The sequence below is a fragment of the Triticum urartu genome, chromosome 3 (genome assembly GCF_003073215.2).
Source record: "Triticum urartu cultivar G1812 chromosome 3, Tu2.1, whole genome shotgun sequence".
Taxonomy (NCBI): domain Eukaryota; kingdom Viridiplantae; phylum Streptophyta; class Magnoliopsida; order Poales; family Poaceae; genus Triticum; species Triticum urartu.
This window is the reverse complement of record NC_053024.1, coordinates 299,634,637-299,650,713: the sequence shown is the minus strand read 5'-3', so window position 1 is coordinate 299,650,713 and position 16,077 is coordinate 299,634,637. Positions and strand designations below refer to the sequence as shown.

At 43.6% G+C, this 16,077-nt stretch overlaps 1 protein-coding gene across 1 annotated transcript; it reads right to left on the bottom strand.

Moving 5' to 3' along the window:
• Positions 1–208: 208 nt before the first annotated feature.
• LOC125548337 (kelch domain-containing protein 2-like) lies at positions 209–3,749 on the bottom strand. Its single transcript, XM_048711968.1, has 9 exons — positions 3,102–3,749; positions 2,252–2,785; positions 2,060–2,125; positions 1,778–1,944; positions 1,550–1,697; positions 1,284–1,377; positions 858–1,192; positions 656–760; positions 209–572 (listed from the first exon to the last, which is right to left on the bottom strand). The coding sequence occupies exons 1-9, from the start codon at positions 3,213–3,215 to the stop codon at positions 315–317; spliced, it is 1,821 nt and encodes a 606-aa protein (XP_048567925.1). The 5' UTR covers positions 3,216–3,749; the 3' UTR covers positions 209–314.
• Positions 3,750–16,077: the final 12,328 nt, after the last annotated feature.

Here is a 16,077-nt window from a genome sequence, read left to right as displayed (position 1 = left end):
CCCAGCATTCAAATATGGAGGGCTTGCGGTTGCGGGCGGGATATGGCGCACGCTCCATAAATTATACAGACCGAGAGCTGGACGACGACTCTGTTAGAGTGTGGTTTTCAGCCAAAATCATCGTATTGATACGATTAGTCGATTATTATGGTGATCCGGGCCATATGACGACTCTGCTAGAGCATTAGAGCCGCAGTCGCAGAAATACTGAAACCATGAAGGCTTATTTTCCTCAACTAGTAGAATATATATTTTACAGAGCAACTTCAAGAGACGAATGCGAGGAGGAGCTCGAAGTGTTTCCGGAAATAGGGTCAGTTGCCCCCTCCTGGGCCTCCGAGCGTGAGCACAACATGGTGAAGGTCACTGCCGCTCCTCTCCGGCTCGGACTTGACAAGTCTGGCCGGGAACCCACGCCGAGCATGGTGACTGTAGTCAGGCCGTACAAAGCCTGTGGCCTGCGGCAGCGGTCGGGCGTGAACCGGGAAGGCGTGCTGGTGCTGGGGAGGAATCGCCGAGCTATTGAGAATCTGATGCTGCATTACAGGTCTTGGCGCTGTTACTCCGGGTCCCTGACATTAAAAATGGAATGCCACAACCTCAATAACTTGTAGATTACATTTGTGATTAGTTCCAGATGGATGGATAAGCTTACAGGAGCGAACAGAACGCCTCTGAAAAGCTGCCCACTGACGACGGCTGTGACCAGATACCCCGAGTCGAAAGCTCCATCAACCGTCCCATGAACCTCAGCTCCAATCTGCAGATCAAACCACCAGACACGATAGCCATCAAGAAACATGCCCACATAAGCTACTACTACTAGCTAGTGTTGTGGAAGGGAGAGAGAGGCATACAAGAGGTGGGCCGGATGGCCTGTGCTGCTGCTTAGCTTCAGCTGTTAGGAACTGCATTTCGTGTCGTTGCTGCGGTGCAATGCCGCGGACAAACTGGTCAGTCTTGATGCCTCCGCTAGTCCTTCGAGAACCGTTGGCGTTAAGACGAACCAACGGTTGCATTGCTGATGAGATTAACCCGCCTGAAATCATCTGAGCTCCATTCTGCTCCTGATCTTTTTCGGACTGGGAAGGGGACGAATGCTGGGACAGCGATAGTGAGTGCTCCTCCTGCTCCAACTCCATCTCATTTGGACCAGCATCTCCAGTTTTTCTTCTTTTCACATGCCCATTTTCTAAACATGTGAACCAACAGATTATCGATAATAAATGCAAGACTTGACCAATATATAGGAATTGCTTTGGCAAGATGAGATATTCACTTACCTAGACCACGGAGGAAAGGGTTTCTAATTTGCTCAATTTCTGCTTCTCCAGGTTTATGACCGAGTTCCCGGTTGCTTGGGCTTGCATCCTTGTGCTGTAGTACCATACCATATTGTGTATCACATAGAGTATGTGTTTGCATACTAATAAGAATCCCTCCGTACCATATTAAATGTCGCTAATTTAGCACAAAGTTGTACTGCTAAATCAACGAGAATTAATTAATTAATATGGAATGGAGGGAGTAAAAGGGTTAAGGTACTCACGTGTTGTGCTCTCAACAGCTTGCGCTTCTCCTGACTCCAGTGGTTGCTCAAAATCTTGCACATGGAGATGTTGTATCGGCCATTTGGATGCCCAGAGCCTAATTGCAGAACGAGTAGCTCATTCAGGGGCCGTTCATCTTCACCGCATCTGTGCAATTTCAAGGTATGCCAAATTGGTGGTACTGAAGCAAGTAGAATGTACTTATTTGTTTGTGCAAGAAAGATTACCCTCCATAGATTGCAATATCAGTATTCATGATGACTGCTGAATGAGAAAACCGGCCCTGGGGTTGCTGCCCGCACGTCTCAAGTTGAGTCCAAGACCGATCAACCACATCAAGAATCCATGCATCACTGTAGTATTGCTTATCACCAACTCCTCCAATTACATAGATCTATATATACATACAGATAAGCTTTAGTAGTACTTATTTAGGATGATTTTTTTTTTGCGAAATAGGATGATTTATTTCTTCACGGAGTAGTAACGTTTCAGTACATGGTGCTGACCTTAGATCCAATGCCAAGGGCTGCATGACCTGCCCGGACACCAGGTGAGGCTCCTTTTACTGAAAACTGTCAAGCAACGAAATGAACATCAGAAATTCATCTACCCTACGCATGCATCTGTCGGATGCAGAGGCCGGGGGCGATCCTCCTTCTTCGAAAAAAAAGAGATAAAAAAAAAGACATGACGATTACCCTTGACCATGCCATGGTGTCCATGTCGAGCACGTCCACCTCGCCGTGGTAGCGGTCTCCGCAGTCCCCTCCGTAGACGAAGAGCCTGTTGCCGACCGTGACGGCGCCGTGGCTGTCCCTGGGCGCGGGGACGACCTCGCCGGTGACCTGTGGCGACGTCCACGTCATGGTGGGCAGGTCCAGCACGTGCACGTCGTTGAGGTAGTTCCCCTCCCCTTCCCCGCTCCCGCCGAAGACCACCAGCTTGTCGCCGCCGGCCGCCGTGGTGACGGTGTGGCTCTCCCTTGGCGAGGGCGGGGTCCCCTTGCAGGGAGGCCTGCTCCACTCCTTGGTGCGTAGGTCCAGCACGTGAAGGTCGTTCACCTTCTTGTTGCCGTTGGTGCCGCCGAAGACGAGCATCCGGTGGCCGATGAGCGCGGCGCCGTGGCTGTCCCGTGTCCCGGGCCTCTGCCCCTTGGTCGCCAGGGAGCTCCACGCCATTGTGTCCAGGTTGAGGGTGAGCACGTCGCTGAAATGCAGGCCGCCGCAGCATCCCTTGGATGAAAGAAAAGTAAATTTCAGAGTGCTTCACTGGGACTGGGAGTGGCAACATGACAAAACAAAGAGAACCCCACAGGATTATTATTACTCCGTATTAAGTAACACACCAAAAAGGGCATTTCTTCCTGCCCAAAAAGAGACTGCAACCTAGAGTGTCTTGATGGTAATTTTTTTTATTCTAATCTCTAATCTGACGAGAAGAAGAAGACGCTGGGCCAGTCAAGAGAAACTAGTCTAGCTCTAGCAGCAAAATGGAACTGACGAACTAGCTAGCAAACCCAAGAGATATATTATATACATACATACATACCCCGAAGACGTAAATGACTCCCTCGAAGAAGCAGGCGGAGTGCCCCCATCTCTCGGGAGGGTTGAAGCCGACCACCTTCGGGTACAGCCACATTGCCTTCCTCCTCCTCTCCATCTTCTTCTTCTTCTTTGATTCTCCCTCTCTCTGACTCTGTGTGTGTGTTGGTGAGACGAGGACCAAGGAAGGAGGAACCAGCAGGAGGAGGATATGGAAAGAGAAAGAGGGGGAGGTGGAAGAAAAATCGCAACAAATAGTCACACCATAGGAGAGGAGAGGAGGTCCCTGTTGCTGATGCGATTTGCCACAAAGCGGAGGGGAGCTGAGCTAGTGAGGCATCACAGATCAATCAATCAATCCAGCCATCCATCCATCACTCGGACAGTCATGGACAGGAAAAGATGGGTGCCCCTCAATTCATGTCCAAGGTTTGCAGCTCACCTGTCACCACCAGTCCACCGCCACCCACTCACTCACTCACTATGCCAGCCCAGCCAACGATCAACGATGGATGGATGGATGGATGGCACATCACACTGCTATACTCGCCCGCCTAGGAGTAGGAGTAGGAGGAGTAGTGGTAGGAGTACCGACGGGCGACGGGAGCTGGAGTGGTGACTGACCATGACCATGCACAAGAGGCAAAGTGTTTATGATGCCGTATCGTCGCCGCTCTAGTGAGCACGGCATCTATACGCAGAGAGCGTGTGTGCGTGGGGAAGCGTGCGCATAGGAATGTGTGACGGACACAGCAAGAAAGAAAGGAGTATCTAATTCAGCGAGCACTCCTATACGGTTTGGCTTGGTTTCTCTATCTTCCTCTCTTGGCGGGGGCGGGCATACACGACGCACCAAACGCCGTTGCTTGCTTTCCTTTCGTTGGAGGATGGACTAGTCACTAGTACTAGTCTAGCTGAAAATGATGTGTAGTGGGAGGCTCATTGGGGTGTGTGCAATGGGCACGGAGAGGCGTGTCACCCATGGGGTTTGCTGCTGCTCCGGATTCCCAAGCTGGATCCCTGGAAATACAGTAGTATCACATTTCTTTTCTCTTGGGGATACATCCTCCAACAGCTTTTGCATTCTGTGTCGATGCTATATTTCTTTTATCTTGCATCAAGATTCATACATGGTTTTTTTTTCTTTTTTCGTATACCTTCTCACTTGATGAAGACTTGGTTAAGTCTCAGTCGATTAAAACTTAGCCACACCCATCCTCGAATGTCGTGGTGTTCATCCTTCACAGCGATGAATTGCTTCGCTACAACCACTTAACACATCAATATATAAGATCTCTCATATTCGTAATAATGGATAGGATGGTATTTCTAAAAATACGTCATCCACGTCAAAAGCGCCTTGTGTACGTACCGCCCATACCGAAAGGGGCGCCTCTTGAGTGGGCCGGTCCACTGGTTGCACTGCGCAAGCACGCCTTTGTTGGTGTGAAGTTAAATGCCGAAAAAGAGAAGTGCCTGAGAATCGAACCCTAGGCCTCACAAACGTTAAAGGGGGTACAATTTTAGTGGAGCCAACCAGCCCAAGTCATTAATGAGCCGCGCAAAAATTATAGCAACCAGTGCTGGATCCTTTAAAATATTTTTTTTTGAAACTCTAAATAAATTTTAAATTTTATGAATACGCAAACATTTTTTGGGAATCTCAACAAAATTAGAAAAAACAGGAACAAATGGAAAACGCGAATATTTTACTAAATTATGAGCAATTTTATGAAAACATGAATGTTTTTTGAGAAATAGGAACATGATTTAAAACATTAACATTTTTGAAATTATGATTTTTTTAAACATCAACATTTCATGAAACTCCCCATTTTTTTGGAATTTTCAAACAAATTTTGCAAAACATTAACATTTTCTGAATTTGTGAGCAAATTATTAAAAGGGGAACAATTTTTCAAATTTCTAGAAGGAAAAATTTGTGAAATTTTTTGATTATTTTTAAAATTTCGGATTCTAAATTTCATTGAATTTCCGAACATTCTTGTAATTTGAAATTATATATTTCTTTGAATTTTTGAACATTTTTCAAAAAGAATTGAGCAATTTTTTAAAGTCATTTTATAATTTTCGAACATTTTATAAAATTCAAATTTTGGAGTTTCTAACAAAAAACAAAACAGAAACATTTTTTGAAAAATTGAACAAATTTTAGAAAATATGAAAATTTTAAAAAAATTCAGAACAACTGTTGGAAAAGGAAAGGAAAATGAAAATAAGATAAAAAATAATATCAAGGAAAACCAAAATCTCGAAAAAGGAAACAAAAAGAAAAAATAGTATTGATTGGGCCGGATAGCCCCCGGGCGCTTCCAATAGGAAGAGGAAACATAAGAGAAAAAAATTATGCGTGCAGTGTGAATTGAACTAGTGTCCTCATGTTTTGTCAACCATTGCACTAACCAATCGGCCACTTAGGAAGGTCTGACAAGCAACATATTTTCTTTTTATATATTGTTTTATTTTTCCTTTTTTCGTTTTTTTTCTCTTTTTTTCTTCCTTGTTTGATTTTCTTTTCAGTTCATGAACTCTTTTCAAATCGATGACTTTTTTTCATTTTTGCATGAACTTTTTTTCCTTCGATGAAATTTGAAAAAAAATTCACAAATACGAAAAAAATTATCGAATTTAAAAAATGTTCACAAATTTGAAAAAATTTCATCAAAATTTATAAAAGTTCATCAAATTTAGACAAAATTTATTGAATTTGAAAAATAAAGTTTTCCAATTTTAAAAAAGTCCATCAAATTTGAAATCATCGAATTTAAAAAAAATCATCACATTTGAAAAAAGATCGTTGATTTAGAAAAAATGTTCGTCTACTTTTTTAAAAGGAAAATCATCTATTTTGAACAAAAACACGAATTAAAAAAGTATGCAATAAATATAGAAAGAAAAAACAATGAATAAAACCGTCTCGGAAGTGACCAGTGAACCGGGAAAAAACCAGTTTGAGAAAAAACCCAAATAAAACTGGAGGATTCTCGTGACCGAGGAGACAAATTTGCTCCCCGGTGGATAGGGACGACACAATCCTTGATAAACGGCCCAAATCCACCTCCTTTAAACCATTGGAAGAAATAGTTAAATTTCAAGTTCACCCGACGGACCCCAAGAAGACAGCTTTCATCGGAGAATGCTACCTCTTGAGCATGCATTGGTTTTCCCTTGAAGAGGAAAGGGTGATGCAACAAAGTAGCGTAAGTATTTTCCTCAGTTTTTGAGAACCAATGTATCAATCCAGTAGAAGACTACACGCAAGTCGCCTAGTACCTGCACAAACAAACAAGAATCTCGCAACCAATGCGATAAAGGGGTTATCAATCCCTTCACGGTCACTTACGAAAGTAAGATCTGATAAAGATAATAAGATAAATATTTTTGATATTTTTGTTGTATAGATTGAAAAGTAAAGATTGCAAAATAAATAGTAAACTACAATTGTAGATCGGAAACTTATATGATGTGAAGTAGACCCGGGGGCCATAGGTTTCACTAGTGGCTTCTCTCAAGATAGCATATATTATGGTGGGTGAACAAATTACTGCCGAGCAATTGATAGAAAAGCGCATAGTTATGATGATATCTAGGCATGATCATGAACATAGGCATCACGTCCGTGTCAAGTAGACCGAAACCATTCTGCATCTACTACTATTACTCCACACATCAACCGCTATCCAGCATGCATCTAGAGTATTAAGTTCATAAGAACAGAGTAACGCATTAGGCAAGATGACATGATGTAGAGGGATAAACTCAAACAATATGATATAAACCTCATCTTTTTATCCTCAATGGAAACAATACAATACGTGCCTTGCTGCCCCTACTGTCACTGGGAAAGGACACCGCAAGATTGAACCCAAAGCTAAGCACTTCTCCCATTGCAAGAAAGATCAATCTAGTAGGCCAAACCAAACTGATATTTCAAAGAGACTTGCAAAGATAGCAAATCATGCATATAAGAATTTAGAGAAGAATCAAATATTATTCATAGACAATCTTAATCATCCTGGGTTAATAGGTTAGTCCCAAAAATAATATAAAAGTGCATATTAAAGCCCATTAAACATCAAAAAGAGATAATATAATAGCATGGAACAATCAAAAATTATAGATACGTTGGAGACGTATCAACATCCCCAAGCTTAATTACTGCTCGTCCTCAAGTAGGTAAATGATAAAAACAGAATTTTTGATGTGGAATGCTTCCTAATATAATTATCAATGTAATTTTCTTTATTGTGGCATGAATGTTCAGATCCGAAAGATTCAAGACAGAATTTTAATATTGACATAAAAACAATAATACTTCAAGCATACTAACCAAGCAATCATGTCTTCTCAAAATAACATGGCCAAAGAAAGTTATCCCTACAAAATCATATAGTCTGGCTATGCTCTATCTTCATCACACAAAATATTTAAATCATGCAGAACCCCGATGAAAAGCCAAGAAATTGTTTCATACTTTTGATATTCTCAAACTTTTTCAATCTTCACGCAATGCATGAGCGTGAGCCATGGACATAGCACTATAGGTGGAATAGGATGGTGGTTGTGCAGATGACAAAAAGGAGAAGATATTCTCACATCAACTAGGTGTATCAACGGGCTATGGAGATGCCCATCAATAGATATCAATGTGAGTGAGTAGGGATTGCCATGCAACGGATGCACTGAAGCTATAAGTGTATGAAAGCTCAATAAAAGAAACTAAGAGGGTGTGCATCCAACTCGCTTGCTCACGAAGACCTAGGCCATTTTGAGGAAGCCCATCATTGGAATATACAAGCCCAGTTCTCTAATGAAAAATTCCCACTAGTATATGAAAGTGACAAAATAGGAGACTCTCTATCATGAAGATCATGGTGCTACTTTGAAGCACAAGTGTGGAAAAAGGATAGTAGCATTGCCCTTCTCTCTTTTCTCTCATTTTTTTATTTGGGCATTTCTCTCTTTTTTATGGCCTCTTTTTCTCGTCCAGAATCTCATCCCGACTTGTGGGGGAAACATAGTCTCCATCATCCTTTCCTCACTGGGACAATGATCTAATAATGATGATCATCACACTTTTATTTACTTACAACTCAAGAATTACAACTCGATACTTAGAACAAAATATGACTCTATGTGAATGCCTCTAGCGGTGTACCGGGATATGCAATGAATCAAGAGTGATATGTATGAAAGAATTATGAACAGTGGCTTTGCCACAAATATGATGTCAACTACATGATCATGCAAAGCAATATGACAATGATGAAGCGTGTCATAATAAACGAAATGGTGGAAAGTTGCATGGCAATATATCTCGGAATGGCTATGGAAATGCCATAATAGGTAGGTATGGTGGCTGTTTTGAGGAAGGTATATGGTGGGTTTATGGTACCAGCGAAAGTTGCGCGGTGCTAGAGAGGCTAGCAATGGTAGAAGGGTGAGAGTGCGTATAATCCATGGACTCAACATTAGTCATAAAGAACTCACATACTTATTGCAAAAATCTATTAGTTATCGAAACAAAGTACTACGCGCATGCTCCTAGGGGGATAGATTGGTAGGAAAAGACCATCGCTCGTCCCCGACCGCCACTCATAAGGACAACAATCAATAAATAAATCATGCTCTGACTTCATCACATAACGGTTCACCATATGCGCATGCTACGAGAATGTAACACCCTCGATGCGACTATATCTCCCACGTGTCAAGGCACGACTTAGAGGCATAATCGCATTGAAGGCATATGTCGCAAGTGAGGTAATCTTCACACAACCCATGTAATATAATAAGGGAAAGAGAGTTACATAGTTGGCTTACAATCGCCACTTCACACAATTACATGATTAAACATTACATCAATCAAATAGACTCATGGTCCGACTACGGAACCAAAATAAAAGAAGAACCCCAAATGCGACAAAGGTCCCCGATCGACCCCAACTGGGCTCCACTACTGATCAACTAGAACGAAACAACACAAAGGATAAGATCTTCATCGAGCTCCTCCTGAGCTTGGTTGCGTCAACTGCACGGTCTCATCGGCACCTGCAAGCTGGTTTTGGAAGGAACTGTGAGCCACGGGGACTCAGCAATCTCGCACCCTCGCGATCAAGACTATTTAAGCTTATGGGTAAGGTAAAGGTATGAGGTGGAGTTGCAGCAAGCGACTAGCATATATGGTGGCTAACATGCGCAAATGAGAGCGAGAAGAGAAGGCAAAGCACGGTCGACAAAACTATGATCAAGAAGTGATCCTATAGCAACCTACGTCAAGCATAACTCCAACAACCGTGTTCACTTCCCGGACACCGCCGGAAAGAGACCATCACGGTTACACACGCTGTTGATTCATTTTAATTAAGGTCAAGTTTAGGTTTTCTACAACCGGACGTTAACAAATTCCCATCTGCCCATAACCGCGGGCACGGCTTTCAAAAGTTCAAATCCCTGCAGGGTGTCCCAACTTAGCCCATCACAAGCTCTCACGGTCAACGAAGGAATAGACCTCCACCCAAGACGTTCCGATCAGGTCGGTATCCCGGTACAACAAGACATTTCGACAGGGTAAAACTAAACCAGCAACACCACCCGAATGTGCCGACAAATCCCGATAGGAGCTGCACATATCTCTTTCTCAGGGCACACTCAGATGAGCCAGACGTCGGGTAAGCCAGCCCAGAGTTGCCCCTGGTAGCCTCGGACATCGCTCAGTTGGACCAACACTCAGAGGAGCACTGGCCCGGGGGGGTAAAATAATGATGACCCTCAGGAGCGCGACTCCCAAGGGAAAAGAAAAGGCTAGGTGGCAAATGGTAAAACCAATGTTGGGCATTGCTGGAAGAGCTTTACTTAAGGCGAACTGTCAAGGGGTTCCCATTATAGCCCAACCGCGTAAGGGACGCAAAATCCGGGAACATAACACCGATATGACGGAAACTAGGGCGGCAAGAGTGGAACAAAACACCAGGCATAAGGCCGAGCCTTCCACCCTTTACCAAGTATATAGATGCATTAATTAAATAATATATATTGTGATATCCCAACAAGTAAATAAAAACCCCAACAAGGAACGGCCTCCAATCTTCACCTGCAACTAGCAACGCTATAAGAGGGGCTGAGCAAAGCGGTAACATAGCCAATCAACGGTTTGCTAGGACAAGGTGGGTTAGAGGTTTGACATGGCAATTGGGAGGCTGACAAGCAAAAGGTAGGCATCGTAGCATTGGCATAGCAAAGAGCGAGCAAACTAGCACAACAAAGATAGTAGTGATTTCGAGGGTATGATCATCTTGCCTGAAATCCCGCAAGGAAGAAGAACGAGTCCATGAAGAAGACAAACGGACGTAGACGAACGGGTCCTCACAAACTCGACGTTACCGGAACCAACCCGAAGAAGCAACACCGGAAAAGAAACACACAACATAGTAAACAACCACGACAACAACATGGCACGATGCGCAAACAAGTATGATGCATGTCCGGTTTAATGAGGCATGGCATGGCAAAATGCACAAGCAATCCTACAAATTAAGTGGAGCTCAATATGCATCGGGATGCATATTGACAAAACACCACATCAATTATTTAGTTCTCTCTCGTTTATGTACCCCAACAATATTAAATGTTGATTAACATGGCAAGAGGGGAAGCACAACAAAACTACCTATCTAGGCAATTTTAAATGAGGCCGGAAACAACAAACAACAATTCCGGAAACTCCTCATGAGCATAAATTAGGTTTGGTACTGTTCTGCCCTAAACACAATTTTAGAGTTGTTTAACATGCAAATAAAGGTCACCATGTTGAACTAGGCATTTTTCTACCCCATTTACATATAAAGTTTATTTAAATCGGAGCTACGGTTATTTAGTTATGAATTAAATCATTTTAACATGGCATAGGAGCAAATTAATGCAAACAGCATTTTTAACATTTTAAACATGGATGAAAGTTGGATATTATTAATCTACACAAAATTCTAAGCAAGTTTCATATATAAAACATTTTAATCCGATGCACGGTTAGTGAGTTATTAAATGCATGAACTAGGGGGACTACTCTGTAAAACAGCAATCTCCGGAAAATAGCTAAATTCGCAACAGAGGAAAAAAACATGCATCGGGCCGAATCTGGGGCAAGCCCACAGCAGGAAGGGAAAAAAACAGAGGCGGACGCTGGGGTGTGGCTCACCCATTGGGCTCTTGGCCCGGACGCAGAGGAGGCTAGCGGCGCTGGGCCTTGCGCGGCACAGGGGAGCGGCTGGGCCGGCGGAGCGGAATCCGACCCACGCGGAAGTCAACGCGAGCGGGCGCGCTCGTCCCTGGCTCTGCGAAGAAGACGGCGGCGGCGTGACAAAGCTCTGGCGACGGCGGGGTTCGGCGAAGCTGGAGAGGCAGGGAACGGGTCGCGGGGCCCCTGATCCGGTGGATCCGGCCGGATTTGGCGAAGATGGGGCCAATGACGAGCTCCCTGGGCGGTGGCAGCGGGCGCCTGCGAGAGAGAGGGAGAATTAGAGGGAGAGGCCGAAGGAGGGAGGAGAAGGAAGATGGCCAGGGAAAAAGGAGCAGGGCGGTGGGATCCGGCCTGGGAGGTCCTCCGGCGAGGCTTGCCGGTGACGAGGTCTCCGGCGACCGTACGGCGAGCTGACGGGGGTGGGGCGCTGTTGGCGGCGGAGGAGCTCGGATCAGGAACTCCCTCTCCCGATCTGGAGCTCGGGGAGCAGGGCGGCACAGCGCGGGCCTCAGAGCCCAGATCGGGGCCCTGGGTGGGCCTGACGCGGGCCTGGCAGCGCTGGGCGATGTGGGGCGTGGGGAGGCGACGTGGCCGCGTAGGATTGGTGGAGGGCGCGGTCAGGTGGCGGCGGGGCTAATGGAGGCGCGACAAGTGGCGGCGGAGGACTTGGCCGGCGCGGGAAACGAGGCAGAGGACGTGGGAGGCGGCTGGCTGATGATTGGGGCGCGGATTTCGAGGAGGAGGAAGGGGAAGGCCCAAAATGGCAAGGGGGGCTGCTATATATAGCAGGAGGAGCTAGGGTTGGGGGTTTTAGTCCGTTTCGGAGCCGTTCGATCTCGATCGGACGACCCGGAGCGGAGGGGGTTAGATAGGTGGGCTAGAGGGCTGTGAAGAGAGGTTGGGCTGAGGTGAGAGGAGAGGAGTGCAGCCCGGCAACTGTTTCCGGAGGCCTAAAACGTCCGACGTTTTGACCGACTAGAATGTCGCTATAGTTATCCGTTGGGGCATCAAACGATCTCCGAATGCAATGAAACTTGACAGGCGGTCTATCTACACTATAATAAGACCACACGTCAAATCTCATCCCATCCAAAGAACATTTTCCGGCCACTTATAAAATAATATTTCGGACGTGCCGCGGGCGCGTGCAAGTGTGTCTGGGCTCAGAACGGACAACGAACGGAACAAGGAGACCCGGACGGATGCAAGTTTTGAAAACATGATGATGCAATGCACATGATGACATGATGAAATGCAACACGCAAGCAAATGGCATGGCAACGACGGCGGATAACTGAACGACACCTGGCACATCGGTCTCGGGGCGTTACAGAGAATCACAAACTTTAACAGAAGTATCTCTCAAATTCACAACTACTCAACTAGCATGACTCTAATATTACCATCTTCATATCTCAAAAAAATCATCAAGTATCAAACTTCTCATAGTATTCAATGCACTTTATATGAAAGTTTTTATTATACCCATCTTGGATGTCTATCATATTAGGAATAATTTCATAACCAAAGCAAATTACCATGCTGTTCTAAAGGACTCTCAAAATAACATAAGTGAATCATGATAGATCAATAATTTTTATAAAATAAAACCACCACCGTGCTCTAAAAAGATATAAGTGAAGCACTAGAGCAAAATTATCTAGCTCAAAAGATATAAGTGAAGCACATAGAGTATTCTAATAAATTCCGATTCATGTGTGTCTCTCCAAAAGGGTGTGTACAGCAAGGATAATTGTGGTAAACTAAAAAGCAAATACTCAAATCATACAAGACGCTTCAAGCAAAACACATATCATGTGGTGAATAAAAATATAGCCTCAAATAAAGTTACCGATAGACGAAGACAAAAGAGGGGATGCCTTCTGGGGCATCCCCAAGCTTAGGCTTTTGGTTGTCCTTAAATTTTACCTTGGGGTGCCTTGGGCACCCCCAAGCTTGGGCTCTTGCCACTCCTTATTTGAAAATCCATCAAATCTTTACCCAAAAACTTGAAAACTTCACAACACAAAACTCAACAGAAAATCTCATGAGCTTCGTTAGTATAAGAAAACAAACCACCACTTTAAGGTACTGTAATCAACTCATTCTTTATTTATATAGGTGTTAAACCTACTGTATTCCAACTTCTCTATGGTTCATACCCCCCGATACTAGCCATAGATTCATCAAAATAAGCAAACAACACACGAAAAACAGAATCTGTCAAAAACAGAACAATCTGTAGCAATCTGTAGGTTTCGAATACTTCTGTAACTCCAAAAATCATGAGAAATTCGCGCGTCCAAAATAATTTGTATATTGATCTAATGCAGTTGTAATCAGTATTTTATCGCTCTCTGGTAAAAAATGAAAATTATTCTCGTGAGCGCAAAGTTTCTGTTTTTTACAGCAAGATCAAATAACAATCACCTAAGAAGATCCTAAAGGCTTTACTTGGCACAAACACTAACTAAAACATAAAAAACACAATCATAACAGAGGATAGATGATTTATTTATTATTAAACAGGAACAAAAAGCAAGGAACAAAAATAAAATCGGGTTGCCTCCCAACAAGCGCTATTGTTTAACGCCCCTAGCTAGGCATTGATAATTTCAATGATGCTCGCATGAAAGACAAGAATTGAAGCACAAAAGAGAGCATCATAAAACACGTGACAAACACATATAAGTCTAACATACTTCCTATGCATAGGCATCTTATAGGCAAATAAATTATCATAGCAAGCAACAACTAGCATATGCAAGAAAGTGGAAAGAAACAATAACAATCTCAACATAACGAGAGGTAATTTAGTAACATGAAAATTTCTACAATCATATTTTCCTCTCACATAATAATTACATGTGGGATAATAAGAAAATTCAACAAAATATCTATCACATAAAATATTTTCAACACGATCCACATGCATGCGAAGTTGACACTCTTCCAAAATAGTGGGATTAACATTAACTAAAGTCATGACCTCTCCAAACCCACTTTTATCAAAAATTTCATAAGATTGAACATTCTCCAAATATGTGGGATATAAAGTTGACACTCTTCCAAACCCACTTCCAATAATATTGCAAACACTATTATCAATCTCATATTCATCATGGGGCTTAAATAAATTTTCAAGATCATAAGAATAGTCACCCCAATCATGATCATTACAACAAGTAGAGGACATAGCAAAACCATCATCCCCAAGCTTAGGGTTTTGCATATTATTAGCACAATTTACATCAATGGAATTTATAATAAAATCATTGCAATCATGCTTTTTATTCAAAGATCTATCATGAATCGCTTCATAAAGTAATTTATCACACTTTTTAGATTCACGAATTTCAAGCAAAACCTCATAAAGATAATCTAGTGCACTCAACTCACTAGCAATAGGTTCATCATAATTGGATCTCTTAAAGAGATTAGGAAGTGGGTGAGGATCCATAAATTTTTAGCAAGTGAAGATGCAAGCAAAAAGAAGGTACATGGTAACACAAGCAGACAAAAGATCGAATGAAAGTGGGGCGAATAAACGGCAAAGGTGAAGTGGGGGAGACGAGAGGCGAATGGCAAATAATGTAATGCGAGGGAGAAGAGTTTGTGATGGGTACTTGGTATGTCTTGACTTGGCGTAGATCTCCCCGGCAACGACGATAGAAATCGGCAAGTTGACGGGAGATCAAATCTTGACTTGACTTGGTGTAAACCTCCCCGACAACGGCGCCAAAAATCCTTCTTGCTGCCTCTTGAGCATGCGTTGGTTTTCCCTTGAAGATGTAACATCCCAAATTTTCAATTTGGAATGTTATACATTAGATCATCATGCATATCCTATTTTCTTGCATTTTGGTCGATCCTAGAAATTTCACGCAACTCAAGGACCTTCGGAGAGAGTTCGAGATTTCGTTATTTTCATATTTGAGAGTTTTCTTGAATTTGAAAAGAGGATCATTTGATTTATTTATTTCATCTTCAATAATTTTCCGTTATCAAAAATATAAGAGAGGGAATAATATGACTTTCCCAAAATATAGGAAAAATGAAGATTTAATAAATAGATCAAATTTCGTTTTCCGGTGTTTGTTTGTTTTTCTTTGGATAGGGAAAAATGCGCGTTTTCGAAAATTGCATTTTAGGTCCGGAGAAAAGTTCATTTTGTTTGGCTCATTTTTAGGAGTCGGGGAAAATTTACTTTAGAATTTTTGGAGTTCGTTTAGTTTTCTTTTTCTTTGTTTTTCTGCGCGCGGAATTATTTATATAAAAAAAGGAGCCAGGCCAGCCGGGCCAAGGCCCAGGCCAGCCGCCGCCCCAGCTCCCTGTGCGCTAGCGCCAGGAGCCTCGCTCGCCGAGTCCCAGCGGGACTCCAGGAGCTGGCCGCCCCTCCCTTGCCCCTTGGCCAAGTCTTTAGCCCCCCCTCTTTCCTTTATTCCGTTTTCCTTTTTCTTCTAGGACTCTTTTTCCTACTCTATTTCTTGTCCTCTACCCCAAGTCTCCTCTCCCCTCACCAATATAAATACCCCCACACCCCCCTCTCCTCACACCAAAAACCCAAACCCCCTCTCCTCCCCAAGCCGCGCCCCACCCCGCGCCCCTCACCCGCCGCCGCCGCCCCTATAGCGCCGCCGCCGCCCTAGCACGCCGCCGTCGCCACCGTTCGCCCCGCCTCGCTGGAGGTAGCCCCGCGCCTCTCTTTCTCTTCCCCGTG